At 44.3% G+C, this 22,192-nt stretch overlaps 1 protein-coding gene across 5 annotated transcripts in view; it reads left to right on the forward strand.

The window, feature by feature from the left end:
* The window catches only part of UNC79 (unc-79 subunit of NALCN channel complex), a 302,015-nt gene that overhangs the window by 28,916 nt on the left and 250,907 nt on the right, over positions 1-22,192 (forward strand). For 3 of the 5 annotated variants that reach the window (XM_077268206.1, XM_077268222.1, XM_077268215.1), the window contains exons 3-4: positions 9,635-9,939; positions 13,094-13,264. In XM_077268206.1, the coding sequence (XP_077124321.1) occupies positions 9,635-9,939; positions 13,094-13,264 (476 nt within the window). Of the gene's footprint in view, positions 1-9,634; positions 9,940-13,093; positions 13,265-22,192 lie in introns of those variants that run through there. The other 2 variants (XM_077268227.1, XM_077268236.1) reach the window with 2 other exon arrangements.

The following is a 22,192-nucleotide window of genomic DNA, read 5'->3' on the forward strand; positions in this document are numbered from 1 at the left end:
GTGCTACGCCAGATGACCTGGCCTCCACAGTCACCAGAACTGAACCCAATCGAGGTGGTTTGGGGTTAGCTGGACCGCAGAGTGAAGGCAAAAGGGCCAACAAGTGCTAAGCAACTCTGGGAACTCCTTCAAGATTGTTGGAAGACCATTTCCGGGGACTACCTCTTGAAGCTCATCAAGAGAATGCCAAGAGTGTGCAAAGCAGTCATCAATGCAAATGGTGGCTACTTTGAAGAACCTAGAATATAAGACATATTTACAGTTGTTTCACACTTTTTTGTTAAGTATATAATTGCCATGTGTTAATTCATAGTTTTTTTATTGCCTTCAGTGTGAATGTACAATTTTCATAGTCATGAAAATACAGAAAAATCTTTAAATGAGAAGGTGTGTCCAAACTTTTGGTCTGTACTGTGTATCTAGGGATTATCTAAAGTGCAGCCTCTCACACAAGAGGCACCTTCTTCTTTATTATTATCACTATATGTCTTGCTGATTTTAAAATTAATTAAAGTATATAATTTTTATAATAATCCTCTTCAAGTTATCTTTGTATGCTCCTTCCCCCTGTTAGTGGATTGATTTGAGGCAGTACGTTTTGATTTGCTAGATTTGTTTGTGGTACCACATTACTTGGACATTCCGTTTTGATCTGATAGACTCTCATCTGTAGTAACTGTCATCTCCTATCAGGGAGGGAGGATCTCTAGCTCCTCCTCCCTCCTAACCCCTCCCCTCTACATAGAATCTCATTTGTAGTAACTGCTATCTGCTATCAGAGAGGGAGGAGCTCTTCCTCTAGCACCTCCCTCTAAACCCCTTCCCTCTACATAGCATCTCATCTGTAGTAACTGCTATCAGGGAGGGAGGAGCTCTGCCTCTAGCTCCTCCCACCTAAACCCTCCCCTCTACATAGAATCTTATCTGTAGTAACTGCTGTCAGGGAAGGAGAAGCTCTGCTTCTAGCTCCTCCCTCCTAAACCCCTCCCCTCTACATAGCATCTCATCTGTAGTAACTGCTATCAGGGAGGGAGGAGCTCTACCTCTAGCACCTCCCTCTAAACCCCTTCCCTCTACATAGCATCTCATCTGTAGTAACTGCTATCAGGGAGGGAGGAGCTCTACCTCTAGCACCTCCCTCTAAACCCCTTCCCTCTACATAGCATCTCATCTGTAGTAACTGCTATCAGGGAGGGAGGAGCTCTGCCTCTAGCTCCTCCCTCCTAAACCCTCCCCTCTACATAGAATCTTATCTGTAGTAACTGTCCTCCCCTATCTCATGAATGTAACCATCAGTCTTTACTGATTACAGATTTTACCCCAGAATTGAGAATTTTGAGAATTATCAATTTTGGCAGAAAAAGACGCAAACTTGTCTGATAAGGCTACTTTCACACTAGCGTCGGGCTCGGCCCGTCGCAGTGCGTCGGGCCGAGGTTACCGACGCTAGCGTTGTATACGCCGCACAACGGGGGCAGCGGATGCATTTTTCCAGCGCATCCGCTGCCCCATTGTGAGGTGCGGGGAAGTTTGGGGAGGTGGGGGCGGAGTTCCGGCCGCACATGCGCAGTCGGAAAAAGCGGACCGTCGGCGTCAAAAAACGTTACATGTAGCGTTTTTTTGTGCCGACGGTCCGCCACAACACGGCGCAACCGTCGCACGACGGATGCGACGTGTGTCAATCCGTCGCAATCCGTCGCTTAATGTTAGTCTATGGGGAAAAAACGCATCCTGCAAGCACTTTTGCAGGATGCGTTTTTTCGGCCAAACGACGCATTGCAACGGATTGCAAAAAACTTTTATAAGTCTAGGCACAGAGTGGAAAATTACATGAGTCCAAATTACATGAGTCCCTGCCCAGCCTGAAAGCTATTTATTTTCTGGCCACCCAACCAGACTGACAGCTATTCAGTCTTCACCCACCCAGCCTGATTGACAGCCATTTAGTCTCCACCCACTCACCCTGACTGATAGCCATTTAGTCTCCACCCACCCAGCCTGATTAACAGTTATTTAAGCTACACCCACAATCTTAGCCTGACTGAAAGCTCCAGCTTCTGCTGAGCAGTGTGAGATCTCAGCAGCATCGGGAGGGATACTGAGGAGCTGTCAATAATGATAGAAAGGTCAACAACGAGTTGAACTTTCTTAAGTGATTATATCTAAGAGGCATCTAATAATATATGCAGTTTGTATTGTGAAAGCTCTTGACAGATTCACTATAAAAGGAGAATGTCGTGCTGATGACTGCACATTGTAATTTCTGCTCAGGAGAGGATTATGCTGGATACAGCTGAGTGTACAGTGGTGTGGACTTCCCCTTTAAGATCAGTGACTTATTAGGTTTTCCAAATTAAAATGTTGCACATGTGAATTTCTAAATTTGGTTGGTTATTATTAACGGATATAACGTCCAATAGATTTTATAACAATGTGGTTATATAGAGCTATGGAGTGGAAATTAAATCAATGTATATTGTAACTAAAGATATGTCCTATGCAGGTTAAAGCCCTTTATTGTATCCTGTGCTGAGGTGGAGGCTACAGACCTCTGTGGAGGAAAACTTCTCTGCCTGTGCCCCCATGACAACACTTCCTGTTTGAATGCACCTTCAGTTTATTTTTATCATAACAATGCTTATCTTATAGCAGCCAATTAGATCACTTATTTCCTTTTTTTTCCCTGTGAAAGATGAATAAAAACCAAACTCTGACTGCTACAAAGCCCATTGTGGTTATGGCAGCATGCAACTGCATATAGGACAAGAGGTATAGACATACAAGTGCTTCTCACTAAATTAGAATATCATCAAAAAGTTAATTTATTTCAGTTCTTCAATACAAAATGTGAAACTCATATATAGTCATTACAAGCAGAATGATCTATTTCAAGTGTTTATTTCTGTTCATGTTGATAATTATGACTTACAGCTAATGAAAACCCAAAAGTAATTATTCGATCGCTTGTGCTATATATATATATATATATATATATATATATATATATATATATATATAGACTTCCTTGCCTGTCATGATGGTACTGCTACGTATAGCACAAACGATCGGATAATTGCAGGTTCAAGTCCCCTAAGGGGACTAGCAGATACAGTGAAAACCAAAAGTAATTATCTCATTGAATTAGAATAATTAACAAAAAACACCTGCAATGGCTTCCTAAGCCTTAAAAAGGTCCCGTAGTCTGTTTCAGTAGGCACCACAATCATGGGGAAGACTGCTGACTTGACAGATGTCCAGAAGGCAGTCATTGACACACTCCACAAGGAGGGTAAGGGTACCGTCACACATTGAAATTTTCATCGCTGCGACGGCACGATTTGTGACGTCGCAGCGTCGTATAATCATCGCTCCAGCGTCGTAGACTGCGGTCACGCGTTGCAATCACGGCGCTGGAGCGATGCCGAAGTCCCCGGGTAACCAGGGTAAACATCGGGTAACTAAGCGCAGGGCCGCGCTTAGTAACCCGATGTTTACCCTGGTTACCAGCGTAAACGTAAAAAAACAAACAGTACATACTCACCCGTCGGTGTCCTTCAGGTCCCTTGCCGTCTGCTTCCTGCTCTGAGTGCAGCCGTACAGTGAGAGCAGATCGCAGCACCGCTGCGCTCTGCTCTCACTTTCCGGCCGGCACTCAGAGCAGGAAGCAGACGGCAAGGGACCTGAAGGACACCGACGGGTGAGTATGCACGGTTTGTTTTTTTACGTTTACGCTTGTAACCAGGGTAAACATCGGGTTACTAAGCGCGGCCCTGCGCTTAGTTACCCGATGTTTACCCTGGTTACAAGCGAAGACATCGCTGGATCGCTGTCACACACAACGATCCAGCGATGTCAGCGGGTGATCAAGCGACGAAAGAAAGTTCCAAACGATCTGCTACGACGTACGATTCTCAGCAGGGTGTCTGATCGCAGTAGCGTGTCAGACACAGCGATATCGTAACGATATCGCTAGAACGTCACGAATCGTAACGTCGTAGCGATGGAAATTTCAATGTGTGACGGTACCCTAAGCCACAAAAGGTCATTGCTAAAGAAGCTGGCTGTTCAAAAAGTGCTGTATCCAAGCATATTAATGGAAAGTTGAGTGGAAGGAAAAAGTGTGGTAGAAAAAGGTGCACAAGCAACCGGGATAACCGCAGCCTTGAAAGAAAACTTGTGGGAGATTCACAAGAAGTGGACTTCTGCTGAAGTCATTGCTTCAAAAGCCTCCACACACAGATGTATCCAGGACATGGGCTACAAGTGTTGCATTCCTTGTGTCAAGCCACAGAAGCGTCTTACCTGGGCCAAGGAGAAAAAGAACTGGACTGTTGCTCAGTGGTCCAAGGTGTTGTTTTCAGATGAAAGTAAATTTTGCATTTCATTTGGAAATCAAGGTCCCAGAGTCTGGAGGAAGAGTGGAGAGGCCACAATTCAAGCTGCTGGAGGTCTAGTGTGAAGCTTCCACAATCAGTGATGGTTTGGGGATCCATGTCATCTGCTGGTGTAGGTCCACCATGTGTTATGAAGACCCAAGTCAGCGCAGCCGTCTACCAGGACATTTTAGAGCACTTCATGCTTCCCTCTGCCGACAAGCTTTTTGGAGATGGAAATTTCATTCTCCAGCAGGACTTGGCACCTGTCCACACTGTCAAAAGTACCAACACCTGGTTTACAAACAACAGTATCACTGTGCTTGATTGGCCAGCAAACTCGCCTGACCTTAGCCCTATAGAAAATCTATGGAGTATTATCAAGAGAAAGATGAGAGACCCCAGACCCAACAATGCTGATGAGCTGAAGGCTGCTATCAAAGCAACCTGGGCTTCCATAACACCTCAGCAGTGCCACAGGCTGATCGCCTCCATGCCACGCCGCATTGATGCAGTAATTGATGCCAAAGGAGCCCCTACCAAGTATTGAGCGCATTTACTGAACATTCAGTGGGTATGGAAAGTATTCAGACCCCTTTAAAGTTTTCACTCTTTGTTTCATTGCAGCCATTGGGTAAATTCAAAAAAGTTCATTTTTTTCTCATTAATGTACACTCTGCACCTCATCTTGACTGACTGAGAAAAAAAACAGAAATGTTGAAATTTTTGCATATTTAGGCTACTTTCACACTAGCTTTTCTTTGCATACGTCGCAATGCGTCGCTTTGGTGAAAAAAACGCATCCTGCAAAGTCGTTTGCAGGATGCGTTTTTTCCCCATAGACTAACATTAGTGACGCATTGCGACGTATTGACACACGTCACAACCGTCGTGTGACGGTTGCGTCGTGTTGTGGCGGACCGCCGGCCGCAAAAAACGTCACATGTAACTTTTTTTGTGCCGACGGTCTGCTATTTCCGACCGCGCATGCGCGGCCGGAACTCCGCCCCCACCTCCCCGCACCTCACAATGGGGCAGCGGATGCGTGGAAAAACAGCATCCGCTGCCCCCGTTGTGTGGCGCTTGCACAGTATGCGTCGGTACGTCGGGTCAACGCAGCGCAACAGCCCCGTACCAACGCTAGTGTGAAAGTAGCCATATTAAAAAAGAAAAACTGAAATATCACATGGTCATAAGTATTCAGACCCTTTGCTTAGACACTCATATTTAAGTCACATGCTGTCCATTTCCTTGTGATCCTCCTTGAGATGGTTATAATCCTTTATTGGAGTCCAGTTGTGTTTAATTAAAACTGATAGGACTTGATTTGGAAATGCACAAACCTGTCTATATAAGACCTCACAGCTCACAGTGCATGTCAGACCAGATGCATGTTAGACCAGATGCGACTCGGGAGGTCAAAGGAACTGGCCAAGAAGCTCATAGACAGAATTGTTGCAACACACAGGTCTGGCCAAGATTACAACAGAATTTCTGCAGTACTCAAGGTTCCTAATAGCACAGTGGCCTCCATAATCCTTAAATGGAAGAAGTTTGGGACCACCAGAAGTCTTCCTAGACCTGCACACAGTTAAAATAACAAAGGAGTGGCTTCAGAAGAACTCTGTGACCATTCTTGACTGGCCCAGCCAGAGGCCTGACCTAAACCCATCTCTGGAGAGACCTGAAAATGTCTGTCCACCAATGTTCACCATCCAACCTGACGGAACTGGAGAGGATCTGCAAGGTAGAATGGCAGAGGATCCCCAAATCCAGGTGTGAAAAACTTGTTGCATCATTCCCAAGAAGACTCATGGCAGTACTAGCTCAAAATGGTGCTTCTACTCAATACTAAGCAAAGGGTCTGAATACTTATGACCATGTGATAGTTCAGTTTATTTTTTAATACGTTTGCAAAATTTCTACATTTCTGTGTTTTTTTTCAGTCAAGATGGGGAGCAGAGTGTACATTAATAAGAAAAAAATTTTTTTTTGAATTTATCAAATGGCTGCAATGAAACAAAGAGTGAAAAATTTAAAGAGGTCTGAATACTTTCCGTACCCACTGCACATTTCAGTAGGCCCACATTTCGGATTTAAAATCATTTTTCAAGCTGGTGATATAAAGTATTCTAATTTACTGAGATAATGACTTTTGGGTTTTCATTGGCTGTAAGCCATAATCATCAACATTAACAGAAATAAAGACTTGAAATAGATCACTCTGTTTGTAATGACTCTATATAATATGAGTTTCACTTTTTGTATTTAGGAACTGAAATAAATGGACTTTTTGATGATATTCTAATGTGGTTGAGAAGCACTTGTAGGGACACTGGCAGTGAAGTCATCCTCATCAACATTAATAACAGTAATTTATCAGCTAAAGGAACCTATGGGGCCTTTAATATTGATAGTACAGGGGATCCCAAAAAATCTGGTGGTCATAAAAGGAAAAAATTATTTCTGTGAATTTAATAAATTAAAAAAAAATGCTGGATAATGTTATGCAAGTGCCTTTAAAAGAGTGATAATGTTATATATAAACGTAAATTCCCCATATTCTTTATTATTGCGGATCTTGTATGTGTTTTCTATATTTTAAAGCAGAAAATTTTACAGGTTATATAAAGAAATAATCTCTTTATACAGTAGAGTTTGTGTACATACAGTACATTATATGGCTTATATATACTGATCCTGGGTTAGAATAGTAAGAATACTGAGTGCAGCTCTGGAGTGTGTAACGGACTGGGTGGTGGAATCACTATGCTGTGATCCGAGGAGATCCTGGAGGGGCGTGACTAGGTGCCTCACTGACATGCATGATGACTAATGAGGGGGGCTAGACCAGGTTCTACGACCAGGTTCTACACCAGGACTGACCTCGGGTGGATGGCAGCTGACCCCCAAGGACAGGAGGCAGGAACGGCCAGGAATGATAAACTTGGAAAGTAGTGGCTGGTATAATTACTGATACAACAGACACACAGGCAGGCAGGTACTGGCGGGCACGACTGGTATCTTGGCAGGCAGGTGCAGGAAGCCACAGCTGATAGGTAGGCAGACGGGCACTGCTGATAGACAGGCAAGCACTGCTGATGTACAGGACAGGTATACTGGCATACTAGCACTGGGGCCTTAGAATTAGCAAGCGTATTTAAGAAACAGACTAACAATGTTGCACAGTCACCTCTATGCATTGGAGGTGCCTTAAATAGTGTCTCCCAGCAATTGGCTGGGGACACTTTAGGACCGTGCGTGACCTCTGTAAGAAGACGAGAGCACTCGCTCCCTAAGCATAGTGCCCGGAGATATGCACGCCGTGCTCATATCCCGGGCAGCAGCAGAGTAGGAAGGAGAAGGAGGAGCAGGATGTGGGCCATGGCGGTGAGTTAGTTGGCGTCCTTGCCGGGGAAGAGGGGCAGCGTGCAGGGACTTCGGCGCTACAGAGTATAATACAGGATCTAATTCAGGATTAGTAATGTATGTACACAGTGACTGCACCAGCATAATAGTGAGTGCAGCTCTGGGGTATAATACAGGATGTAACTCAGGATCAGTAATGTAATGTATGTACACAGTGACTGTACCAGCAGAATAGTGAGTGCAGCTCTGGACTATGATACAGGATGTAACTCAGGCTCAGTACAGGATCAGTAATGTAATGTATGTACACAGTGACTGCACCAGCAGAATAGTGAGTGCAGCTCTGGACTATGATACAGGATGTAACTCAGGATCAGTACAGGATCAATAATGTAATGTATGTACACAGTGACTGCACCAGCAGAATAGGGAGTGCAGCTCTGGAGTATAATACAGGATGTAACTCAGGATCAGTACAGGATCAGTAATGTAATGTATGTACACGGTGACTGCACCAGCAGAATAGTGAGTGCAGCTCTGGACTATGATACAGGATGTAACTCAGGATCAGTACAGGATCAATAATGTAATGTATGTACACAGTGACTGCACCAGCAGAATAGGGAGTGCAGCTCTGGAGTATAATACAGGATGTAACTCAGGATCAGTACAGGATCAGTAATGTAATGTATGTATGTACACAGTGACTGCACCAGCAGAATAGTTAGTGCTGCTCTGGAGTATAATACAGGATGTAACTCTGGATCAGTAATGTAATGTATGTACACAGTGATTCCTCTGTCTATGTAGATTATTTCAATCTGTAACCTGTATAATTGAGTATATGCTTTAAAAATTGTGATCCTTTTAAAGGTGCACTGCAGGAAAAATTCAGATCCACGATAATATTGACCCTATTTAGCACAGATATGATATTGTGTGACTAGTCAGCAAAATATAAAGGTATTGAGTTAACAAAATAGTGTTTGTATTGTTAAAATAATCTGTTTCCTCCCCAAACATGGACAATGTTAAATTATAAGCGCATAATCCGCCATTGCCATTAGCTCCACCTATGCTACAAATCATCAATTATATCTTATTTTTCAAAGCTTCCTCCCAGTAGCTTAGTGAACATTTTTGGAAAGAAATATGATTTCTTAATCCATGTGCCTGTTGAAACCTCATTATGTCAAATGATACTGATGGAATGTCATGAAACAGTATCATAAAATACATACAGACATTATTTTGGTGCAATAAACATGTGTTTTTTAAGAAAAACTAAAACCTCTTAACAAACTCACATGTTTATTACTGGCTAAAACATGTTTCTGGAAGTGCCACACCTATATTTTACAGGGTTGGATTTATAATGTATGGACATTGAAAGAAAGGCAAAACAAAAGTAAAAAAAATGAGAAACAAAATAATAACAACAAGGATACAATGTAACAAGTTTCAGATTGGAGGACTGTGACACAATTGGATGCTCAAATTGGCCTTTTACCCATTGGGTTTTGGATTGTTACACAGCATGGGTGCCTGCAAAGCATAGGTGTGACACTGAAACATGCATCCTTATGGTTTTGCTCCTTATGAACCAGATAACACATGAGATGCAATGAGATTGTTGAGCAGAGACAAAAAAAAAATAAAAAAAAGATAAAATGAAAATAAAATAGAGAAATATGATTTTTTTTTGCAATTTCCTCTTGTTAAGCGTGAAAGTGAAGCAATCTAGTCTAGAGCCTGGCACCAGATTGGTAGGCATTGCATCTAATGTGGCGCGTATCTGGTGTTTTATTCTTTGTTTTACAGTGTCATTTCAATGTAATGTGCTGTTTTTTTGTGTCTTTGTTGTCTCTTTTTTTTCTTTGTCCCCTCAACAGCATTTTGTCCCGGTCAGGCAAGAAGGAAAATCAAGATGCCTCCAATTTGACAGTGCCCATGACTATGTGTCTTTTTCCTGTGCCATTCCCACTCACTCCATCTCTAAGACCACAGGTCAGTTCCATCAACCCTACTGTTACTCGCTCCCTCCTTTACAGCGTCCTGCGAGATTCTCCATCAGAACGAGGCCAACAAAGTCGAGATGCTCAGTTATCAGAGTACCCTTCTTTGGACTATCAGGGGCTCTATGTGACTCTGGTGACCCTGTTGGATCTAGTCCCATTGCTTCAGCATGGACAACATGGTAAGAGATTTTTTTTTTACATGGCAATTTCTTTAGATAGGACCAGGGGTGCACAAGTTGAGTTTAGAATAAAGGCAAGTAATTTTGTATTTTCAATTTCCTTTTCAAAGGGGTTTGTGGCAAGTTTGAAGGTTATTCCTGTGGGATAACTTCACAATCAATAGGGGTTTAACCATTGAGACCCCCACCGATCATGAGATAGCATGTCTGAATGGAGCGCAAGTTAGGGTCCCTACAGCCAGACTTCCAGTGATCTGGAAGTTAACCTCTATCATATGGATAAGGCATAACCTTTAATATTGGTACATACCTTTTCTAAAGAAGAACTTACCCTACTTTTTATGGCGAGTTTTTGGTTTGGAGCTTTTAGATTTATCTCTTTCCCTTCGAAAACAGAATAGTTATTTGGGGTAGTCTGTCACCATGATCAGTGGAGGGGGCTTACTTTTATCTCTCAGATTTTAAGGGAATCTGACAGGTGATACATGCTTCCTACGGTTTGGGCAGCATGTATCAGGAGCATGTACAGTTGAAACCAGAAACCATCCACTATATAAAGGACACATCTGCATGTTTTTCTCAATATCTGACATGAAATCAGAATAAACCTTTCCTGTTTTAGGTCAATTAGGATTACCATAATTATTAATATTTGCCAAATGGCAGAATAATGAGAGAGTGAGATTATTAAGGGATTTTTATTTGCCTCAGTAATAAGGGTCAGTAAGTGAGATAACAAGTACTTAAAGTAAAAAAATAATCTTTATTGGTATATACCCTGTATTGTTCTGCTATTTAAAGGAGAAATCCATCAGTGAATGCTTCAGTAGAGTCGTGGGTGTCTCGTCCTGCGTGGCACAGCAGAGAGAGCCCTGCTTTTATAGCTGGGACACTTACAAGCATAGCTCTGCCTGAGGATCCTGCAGGCATAACCAGGAAATTCTGAAGTGAATAGTTGTGAGAGTCCTGCAGGCATAGTGATAAGAGTCCTGCAAGCGTTGCCTGGAGAACTAACTTGCATATCTGTCGGGATTCTGTAGGAATTGCTCTGAAAATTCTATAAGCATAGCCAAGAAAGTCTGACTAAGGCCTTATTCAGACGTCCGTGTTACATGTACGTGTTGTATCCGTTTTGTTCACGGCTAGAACATGTACTCATTATAACCTATGGTGCTATTCACATGTCTATTGTTTTCCGGCAGTGGATAGCAAAAGCCAGTACAAATGTGCCATCCATGTGCTGTTCGTGTTTAACATTGCAAAGTATAGGAGAAGCCTTGGAATTTCTTTCTTTATTTATTTGTGAAAAACACTCATGATACTGAGGGTAAAAACGGACACACTAATGCAAAACACTGATGACACCAGTATAATTTTTTATATACGTGTTTAATCACGGATGTGTGAATGAGACCTAAAATAGCTGTTAGAATCCTGCTTGAGGAGCAGTGAGAGTCCCGCAGGCGTAGCGATGAGAGTCCCGCAGGAGCAGGGATCATAGTCCTGCAGGAGCAGCAATGAGAGTCCCGCCGGAGCAGCGATGAGAGTCCCACAGGCATAGCGATGAGAGTCCTGCAGGCGTAGTGATGAGAGTCCCGCAGGAGCAGCGATGAGAGTCCCGCTGGAGCAGCGATGAGAGTCCAACAGGCGTAGCGATGACAGTCCTGCAGGCGTAGCGATGAGAGTCCCGCAGGAGCAGCGATGAGAGTCCTGCTGGAGCAGCGATGAGAGTCCCGCTGGAGCAGCGATGAGAGTCCCGCTGGAGCAGCGATGAGAGTCCCGCTGGAGCAGCGATGAGAGTCCCTCAGGCATAGCGATGAGAGTCCCGCAGAAGCAGCGATGAGAGTCCCGCAGGCATAGCGATGAGAGTCCCCCAGGAGCAGCGATGAGAGTCCCGCAGGCGTAGCGATGAGAGTCCCGCAGGCGTAGCGATGAGAGTCCCGCAGGCGTAGCGATGAGAGTCCCGCAGGCGTAGCGATGAGAGTCCCGCAGGCGTAGCGATGAGAGTCCCACAGGCGTAGCGATGAGAGTCCCACAGGCGTAGCGATAAGAGTCCCGCTGGAGCAGCGATGAGAGTCCCGCAGGCGTAGCGATGAGAGTCCCGCAGGCGTAGCGATGAGAGTCCTGCAGGCGTAGCGATGAGAGTCCCGCAGGCGTAGTGATGAGAGTCCCGCAGACGTAGCGATGAGAGTCCCATTGGCGTAGCGATGAGAGTCCCATAGGCGTAGCGATGAGAGTCCTGCAGGCGCAGCGATGAGAGTCCCGCCGGAGCAGCGATGAGAGTCCCGCAGGTGTAGCGATGAGAGTACCACAGGAGCAGTGATGAGAGTCCACAGGCGTAGCGATGAGAGTCCCGCAGGCGTAGCGATGAGAGTCCCGCAGGCGTACCGATGAGAGTCCACAGGCGTAGCGATGAGAGTCCCCAGGAATTGCTGTGGGAGTTCTTTGGGTATAACTATGAGAGTCTGATAAGCATTGCTGTGAGAGTCCTTCAAGTAAATATTCATGATCGTCGAGTAGACAGTGCCATGAGCAGGGGCGTAACTACAACAGGTGCAGGGGTTGCAATTGCACCCAGGCCCTGGAGCCTAGGGGGCCCTAACAGTCCCTTTGGCCTATAGAAAAAGACTATTGCTATTAAAGATTTTAAATATTTGGGGGCTCCGTTGGAGCTTTCACATCGGGGCCCATGAGTTTCAAGTTACACCAGTGGCCATGAGAGTGCAGCAAGTTGAGCTGTGTAACTGTGATATCAGTCCCTTGGACAGAGCAGGAGTGTGAGTGACCACTCATATTTCACATCCTACCAGGAGTAACCTAAGTCACTACCAGAGCAACATTCAGAGCTGCATTCATAGTTCTGCTGCCTTTTAAAGAAGTGCAGGTCAGATAATAGTTACCCATTCAGAGCACATGTGTGACTCTAAAACATAGACTGTTTAGGAAGCATCAAGATTTTGGCTGCAGCTCCAGTCATGAGTTGAGTATAAAACATGATCATACAGATCATCTCAGGAACTTGTTATGTAGAGACCCTGTGTCCGGCCCCCCCCCCCCCAGTTCTTTGCAGTATAGCCTTGTAGCGTGTCGTCACATTGTATCAGGTTATGTTACATTTCTCTTTGTTCTCACTAACTTCATTTCCCGTTTCCAGATCTGGGACAGTCGATATTTTATACGACCGCTTGTCTGTTGCCCTTTCTGAGCGATGATATATTAAGCACTTTACCCTATACCATGATCTCTACCTTGGCCACTTTCCCTCCCTTCTTACACAAGGACATCACCGAGTATCTCAGTACTTCGTTCTTACCCATGGCTATATGTAAGTACTCTCATAATTTCCTGCTTCTTCGTTACTTTGAGTTTTATTGAATTATTGCCATCAGGACACGTAGAAAACGGGTGCGGCTCCAGGGGGTGCAGATAGGGTGCAGATACCCACAGCAGAGTTGCTGAAGTGTGATGCATGAAGAACCGTGACTTACTTTAACCCTATTTGTAACAGAAGAGTCGCGTCCTTTTACCTCTTGCTTTGGGTATTCAGGAGTTCAAGTGGTATTCTCATCTCTGAGATCCTATCCCTATTGCAGTAGCTTAGGTGTCCATAGTTATGACCACTAGCAATCAGTTATCACTATATGAGTGGTTGTAAGCATGGATATCTAAGCTCCTGCAATGCTCTGCACATGGGGGAAGCGACATAGCGAATCAGACAAACTATACATTTCTAATTGGAGGTATTTGCTAATATTATTATTATTACACCTACTATATACATGATCTTGTAGATGGGAATACCCCTTTTAATACTGCTTGTACTGGAAAGAATTCTTTCATATACTGGTGACAGAAGTGCTGCAGCTGGTGACCTATAAGCTCTGAAAACGGAACAGTTTGTTTGCCAAATCTTTCTATATATGTGTCAAAAAGGGCACCTTTGATATTTTCCCTGCTACGATTGCACTTGGCTTTTGCAGCTGTTCCATGGCACTTAGCTCCTCTGCTTTCTTGTTTGCAGCCTGTATTTCCAAGCCCCTCGCCTGCTGTAGTTGTCCCCATTAGTCTATGCATGAAACGCCATGTTTTCTGTGGGCTAGGTCCATAATATTATTTATCTGTCCACGCTGCCACTTTATAGCAACCCTTCTGTAACGTAAAGTTCCACCTTTGAGCAAGGAAATGAAAAATCTGGACACCCTGGAATGTATGTTAATGACATTTTTGCTGTTATTTCGTTACCAGATGGTTATTTCTGTTTTTGTTTTTTAACTAACTGGGAACCATCAATGAGCTGCTGAGGACAGATTTGTTATTTTTACTTTTGGTTTTAGTATTTATATGTCAATAAAATTATTTGGGTGTTAATGTGTCGCACTGTCCTGGGTGTTCACACAAACCCTAATCAGATTAAAATAAGATCAATTGTCATCCGCTTACCTACCGTATTTTTCGGACTATAAGACGCACTGTACCATAAGGCGCACCCCAAATTTGGGGTGAAAATTGCAGAAAAAAAGATTTTTATAAGATGGGGGTCCGTCTTATTGTCCGAATTTACAGTATCTTACCTGAGGGCTGGCGGTGGCAGAGCAGGGTCGCAGGAGGCATGGTGTCGGCAGAGGTGGGGTGATGCGGTGTGGCGTGCACCTGAGGAGGGTCCCTTCCTGTTTAGGTGGGCGACGCCACGGCCTGGTGTCCATGGGGTTTGCAGCAGTGCTGTGGCGGCAGAAGAGGTGCAGGGATGATGAGCGGTATGGCGTGCACTGGGTCCCTTCCACAGGTGAGGTGACGCAGCGGCCCGGTATGCAATGTGAACAGCAGAGCCGGGTTGAATATCGGTGGCGGCGGCCATCTTCCCGAGGCCGCGCTTGCGCAAATGGAGTGCTCTGCTTCCCGGGGCTTCAGGAAAATGGCCACGGGAGGCCGTGCATGCGCAGATGGAGATTGCGGCGGCCATTTTCCTGAATCCGAGATCTAAATCTGCAAACTCGGCTTGAGGAAAATGGCCGCCGCGATCTTCATCTGCGCACGCGCGGCCTCCTGCGGCCATTTTCCTGAAGCCCCGTGAAGCAGAGCACTCCATCTGCGCACGCTCGGCCTCAGGAAGATGGCCGCCGCCACCTATAAACCGGTGATCAACCCGGCTCTGCTGCTCACATTGCATTCCGGGCCGCTGCGTCACCTCACCGGTGGAAGGGACCCTGCGCACACCATACCGCACCTCTGCCGCCGCCACCACACCACTGCGGGTAAGCCTGCATTACGACTATAAGACGCACCCCCTATTTTCCCCCCTTTTTTTGGGGGGGAAAAAGTGCGTCTTGTAGTCCGAAAAATACGATACTTGCTGATGGTTTCCATACAATTGCACAAAGTGAACGCATACTGAAAAGCTTAACAAAAACAGCAAAAAGTTAACAAATGTATTTTTAAGGGGATGAATTTTATGTTTTCTTTTATAGGTCAATCCTCACTTCTATAATTTGACATAAGCTGGGTTTGTTTAAGGGACTGTAATGATTTGATGGAAAAAAGGAACAAATTATGATAAAATTGTAGATTAATAAAAAAACAAAACAAAAGTAAAAAAAAATCTAATTAGTCGAAACATCAGATTTAAAGGTCACTTGTCACAAGTTCAGTAGTACAAGCTGAAATATTAACCCCGGCCCATTAAAATCGATGTTTTTATCTGTTATATTTGATGGATTTTCTCCTTTCATCATTACTATGCCCATCTTAACGTCTTGCTTGTTAGTGGCGCTCATGTCATGGTATCTCTCATGTACCATGGTTTCGTACCTGACTGGGATCCTGCGGATCATTCTCTTACTCCATTTATATCTCTCCTTAAATGATGATGATGATGACTTCATGGCTCCACTGATGGGGACAGAACCATCGAGACATCGGACAGAGTGCTAAAATGTGTATAATAATTGTTATAATGTATAGTGATTGTATATAAAGTATAATTGTACTAGCAATGTCAAATAATTTATAATGTATACAAATTACAATAATTATTTATAATATATAATTTATAATTGTATATCATGTTCAGTGCTTTGAAGAAGTATTCATACCCCATGAACTTTTTCGCAATTTTTTCACATTACATCTACAAACTAAAATGTATTATCTTGGAATGTTTATGTGACATCAACACAAAGTAGCAAGTACTTGTGATGTGTCAAGGAATGATACAAAGTTTTATAATTACTTTAAGAATATAAATTTTAGAATTGTGCCATGCATATGTATTCAACCCTCTAGAGTCTGATCCACCTAAATAAAATCCTGAGTGACCAATCACCTCCAGAAGTCACATAATTACAATTGCTTCTCACTCATTTAGAATATCATCAAAAAGGTAATTTATTTCAATTCTTCAGTACAAAAAAATGAAACTCATATATTATATAGCATCATTACAGACAGAGTGATCTATTTCAAATGTTTATTTCTGTTAATGTTGATGATTATGGCTTACAGCCAATGAAAACGCAAAAGTCATTATCTCAGTAAATTAGAATACTTAACAAAAAACACCTGCAAAGACTTCCTAAGTGTTTAAAAGGGTCCTTTAGTATGCTTCAGTAGCTGCACAATCATGGGGAAGACTGCTGACTTGACAGATGTCCAGAAGGCAGTCATTGACACACTCCACAAGGGGGGTAAGCCACAAAAGGTCATTGCTAAAGAAGCTGGCTGTTCACACAGTGCTGTATCCAAGCATATTAATGGAAAACTGAGTGGAAGGAAAAAGTGTGAGAGAAAAAGGTGCACAAGCAACCAGGATAACCACAACCTTAAAAGGATTGTTAAGAAAAGGCCATTCAAAAATTTAGGGGAGATTCACAAGGAGTGGATTGCTGCTGGAGCCATTGCTTCAAGAGCCACCACACACAGACGTATCCAGGACATGGGCTACAAGTGTCACATTCCTTGTGTCAAGCCATTAATGACCGATAGACAACGCCAGAAGCGTCTTACCTGGGCCAAGAAGAAAAAGAACTGGACTGTTGCTCAGTGGTCCAAGGTGTTGTTTTCAGATGAAAGTAAATTTTGCATTTCATTTGGAAATCAAGGTCCCAGAGTCTGGAGGAAGAGTGGAGAGGCCACATACCTCTCTGGGTTCATCATCTCATTAAAATACATTTACATTTGACCAGCTTGATTTTCCTGAAATTGCCTGCGCCCTCGACAACCAATGTTCGAAAATTTTGCATGGACCAACTAGTCTTGACCGAATTCTGATCCCTGGTCTCTTGTACACGTTCCCAAAGTTGGTGCATACTGGTCACCTCACTTGAGTATGTACACAGCTTTTTCTTCAACTCTGCCCACAATTGTTTGTTTGGGCTGAGGTCTGGAGACGGTGAAGACCAATCCAGCACCTCTACTTCATTGTCTTTGAACCATTTGTTCTCCAATGTCGACGTATGCTTTGGAACGTTGTTCTGCTGGAACACTATGTGTTTTTTCCTACCAATATTACTCGAGTATACGAAGTAACTCATCTTGTAGGATACTCACATATTGCTCAGAATTTAAACTACCATCGATCCTGTTCAGGTATCCAACACATTTGGCTGTGAAACAGCCCCATATCATCAGGCTTCCGACACTTGACAGTTCCTTTAATTTCTCAATATTTAGCCCCTTTTCCCTTGTTTCCTCCTGACCTATTTTAACCCATCAGAGTCTAGTCTATTGACTTTTTCTCTCATCTCTCCAAATCACCGGTTTCCAATCTTCTACTGTCTTCTCTTCGTACTTTTTTGCAAACTCGACTTTATACTTCTTATGATGATATTACAGTCAAGGCTTCTTCACCTTTTTTCGGCCCACAATTCCAGACTCTGCGTCTCAAGTCTGCGGTACTTGCATAGACTTCTTAGATGTCACTATTACGAAGCATATAAGCCATTTCTATTGGTGTGTAAGACGCACCAGAACTGATCCTGGTAAAGAATACCGTGCGCACAGCTATATAAAGGTGCCTGGGTAGGTTCCCACACCGTAAGTATATATTAAATAAACCCAGCACTCATGTTAAGTGATCAACAGAATTTAACCCCTTCACGACATGCGCCGTACTATTACGGCGCATGTCGTGTCTCCCCCTTTGATGTGGGCTCCGGCGGTGAGCCCACATCAAAGTCGCGACATGTCAGCTGTTTTGTACAGCTGACATGTGCGCGCAATAGCGGCGGGTGAAATCGCGATTCACAAGCCACTATTAACCTGTTAAATGCCGCTGTCAAATGCAGACAGCGGCATTTAACTGGCGCTTCCGGCCGGGCGGCCGGAAATGACCTCATCGCTGACCCCCGTCACATGATCGGGGGTCGGCGATGCATCAGGATGGTAACCATAGAGGTCCTTGAGACCTCTATGGTTACTGATGCCGGCCTGCTGTGAGCGCCCCACTGTGGTCGGCGCTCACAGCACACCTGCATTTCTGCTACATAGCAGCGAACATCAGATCGCTGCTATGTAGCAGAGCCGATCGAGTGGTGCCAGCTTCTAGCCTCCCATGGAGGCTATTGAAGCATGGCAAAAGTAAAAAAATCTTTTTAAAAATATGAAAAAAATAAAAAAAAATATGAAAGTTTAAATCACCCCCCTTTCGCCCCATCCAAAATAAAACAATAAAAAAATCAAATCTACACATATTTGGTATCGCCACGTTCAGAATCGCTCGATCTATCAATAAAAAAAAGCATTAACCTGATCCCTAAACAGCGCAGCAAGAAAAAAATTTGAAACGCCAGAATTACGTTTTTTTGGTCGCCGTGACATTGCATTAAAATGCAATAACGGGCGATCAAAAGAACATATCTGCACAAAAGTGGTATCATTAAAAACGTCAGCTCGGCACGCAAAAAATAAGCCCTCACTCGACCCCAGATCACGAAAAATGGAGACGCTACGGGTATCAGAAAATGGCACATTTTTATTTATTTTATTTTTTTTTTAGCAAAGTTTGGATTTTTTTTTCACCACTTAGATAAAAAATAACCTAGACATGTTTGGTGTCTATGAACTCGTAATGACCTGGAGAATCATAATATCAGGTCAGTTTTAGCATTTAGTGAACCTAGCAAAAAAGCCAAACAAAAAACAAGTGTGGGATTGCACTTTTTTTGCAATTTCACCACACTTGGAATTTTTTTCCCATTTTCTAGTACAAGACATGATAAAACCAATGATGACTTTCAAAAGTACAACTCGTCCAGCAAAAAACAAGCCCTCACCTGGCCATATTGACGGAAAAATAAAAAAGTTATGGCTCTGGGAAGGAGGGGAGCGAAAAACGAAAACACAAAAACGAAAAAGAGCCGCGGCATGAAGGGGTTAGGCTGGTTTCACACTTGCGTTTTGATCTGCAGCGTTTAAAAAAAAACCGCATGTGGTAAAAAAACGCATGTAAACGCGTTTAAACGCTGCGTTTTTTTGACGCATGCGTTTTTGCATTGGGTAAAAAAAAGCGGCGTTTTGACGCGTTTACATGCGTTTTTTCATGCGTTTGCGTTTTTTAAACGCATGCTGAGAAGTGTGTGACAGCTGCCAATCATCAAAATCAACTAGAAAACCCACTATAAATAGAAATAGCTAGGGTTAGTGTTAGGGTACTGTCACACAGTGGCACTTTTGTCGCTACGACGGTACGATCCGTGACGTTCCAGCGATATCCATACGATATTGCTGTGTCTGACACGCAGCAGCGATCAGGGACCCTGCTGAGAATCGTACGTCGTAGCAGATCGTTTGGAACTTTGTTTCGTCGCTGGATCTCCCACTGTCATCGTTGGATCGGTGTGTGTGACACCGATCCAACGATGCGTTCGCTTGTAACCAGGGTAAACATCGGGTTACTAAGCGCAGGGCCGCGCTTAGTAACCCGATGTTTACCCTGGTTACCATCGTAAAAGTAAAAAACAAACAAACCGTACATACTCACATTCCGGTGTCCGTCAGGTCCCTTGCAGTCTGCTTCCCGCTCTGACTGACTGCCGGCCAGAATGTAAGAGCAGAGCACAGCGGTGACGTCACCGCTGTGATCTGCTTTCACTTTACGGCGGCACTCAGTCAGAGCGGGAAGCAGACTGCAAGGGACCTGACGGACACCGGAATGTGAGTATGTACTGTTTTTTTTTTTTTACTTTTACGATGGTAACCAGGGTAAGCATCGGGTTACTAAGCGCGGCCCTGCGCTTAGTAACCCGATGTTTACCCTGGTTACCCGGGGACCTCGGCATCGTTGGTCGCTGGAGAGCGGTCTGTGTGACAGCTCTCCAGCGACCACACAACGACTTTCCAACGATCACGGCCAGGTCGTATCGCTGGTCGTGATCGTTGGAAAGTTGCAGAGTGTGACAGTACCTTTAGGGGTAGGGTTAGGGTTTGGATCCCTAGGGTTAGGGTTAGGGGTAGCTTTTTATTAGAAGAATGTCCTGGTCACCAGGTCACTGATAAGCCACCCCCCACCATCAAGGTGATAAAGGGATCCAAACCCTACCCCTAACCCTGACAAGCCACCCCTGTTATGGTTCTCAATGGCAAGAGAACATAGCCCAGCAAACATAAGAACTAGCTCTTGGAAGGATGGAAACTAAACTGACCATGAACTAAACCTGCCGCACAACTAACAGTAGCCGGGTAGCGTAGCCTGCGTTTTATCCCTAGACGCCCAGCGCCGGCCGGAGGACTAACTAATCCTGGCAGAGGAAAATATAGTCCTGGCTCACCTCTAGAGAAATTTCCCCGAAAGGCAGACAGAGGCCCCCACAAATATTGGCGGTGATTTTAGATGAAATGACAAACGTAGTATGAAAATAGGTTTAGCAAAATTGAGGTCCGCTTACTAGATAGCAGGAAGACAGAAAGGACACTTTCATGGTCAGCTGAAAACCCTATCAAAACACCATCCTGAAATTACTTTAAGACTCTAGTATTAACTCATAACATCAGAGTGGCAATTTCAGATCACAAGAGCTTTCCAGACACAGAAACGAAACTACAGCTGTGAACTGGAACAAAATGCAAAAACAAACAAGGACTAAAGTCCAACTTAGCTGGGAGTTGTCTAGCAGCAGGAACATACACAGAAAGGCTTCTGATTACAATGTTGACCGGCATGGAAGTGACAGAGGAGCAAGGCTAAATAGCGACTCCCACATCCTGATGGAAACAGGTGAACAGAGAGGATGATGCACACCAGTTCAATTCCACCAGTGGCCACCGGGGGAGCCCAAAATCCAATTTCACAACAGTACCCCCCCCTCAAGGAGGGGGCACCGAACCCTCACCAGAACCACCAGGGCGATCAGGATGAGCCCTATGAAAGGCACGGACCAAATCAGAGGCATGAACATCAGAGGCAGTCACCCAAGAATTATCCTTCTGACCGTATCCCTTCCATTTGACCAGATACTGGAGTTTCCGTCTGGAAACACGGGAGTCCAAGATTTTTTCCACAACGTACTCCAACTCGCCCTCAACCAACACCGGAGCAGGAGGCTCAACGGAAGGCACAACCGGTACCTCATACCTGCGCAATAATGACCGATGAAAAACATTATGAATAGAAAAAGATGCAGGGAGGTCCAAACGGAAGGACACAGGGTTAAGAATCTCCAATATCTTGTACGGGCCGATGAACCGAGGCTTAAACTTGGGAGAAGAAACCCTCATAGGGACAAAACGAGAAGACAACCACACCAAGTCCCCAACACAAAGCCGAGGACCAACCCGACGCCGGCGGTTGGCAAAAAGCTGAGTCTTCTCCTGGGACAACTTCAAATTGTCCACTACCTGCCCCCAAATCTGATGCAACCTCTCCACCACAGCATCCACTCCAGGACAATCCGAAGATTCCACCTGACCAGAAGAAAATCGAGGATGAAACCCCGAATTACAGAAAAAGGGAGACACCAAGGTGGCAGAGCTGGCCCGATTATTGAGGGCAAACTCCGCTAAAGGCAAAAAAGCAACCCAATCATCCTGATCTGCAGACACAAAACACCTCAAATATGTCTCCAAGGTCTGATTCGTCCGCTCGGTCTGGCTATTAGTCTGAGGATGGAAAGCAGACGAGAAAGACAAATCTATGCCCATCCTAGCACAGAATGCTCGCCAAAATCTAGACACGAATTGGGTACCTCTGTCAGAAACGATATTCTCCGGAATACCATGCAAACGGACCACATTTTGAAAAAACAGAGGAACCAACTCGGAAGAA

This window comes from Ranitomeya variabilis, chromosome 1 (genome assembly GCF_051348905.1).
Source record: "Ranitomeya variabilis isolate aRanVar5 chromosome 1, aRanVar5.hap1, whole genome shotgun sequence".
In the NCBI taxonomy this organism is placed as follows: Eukaryota; Metazoa; Chordata; class Amphibia; order Anura; family Dendrobatidae; genus Ranitomeya; species Ranitomeya variabilis.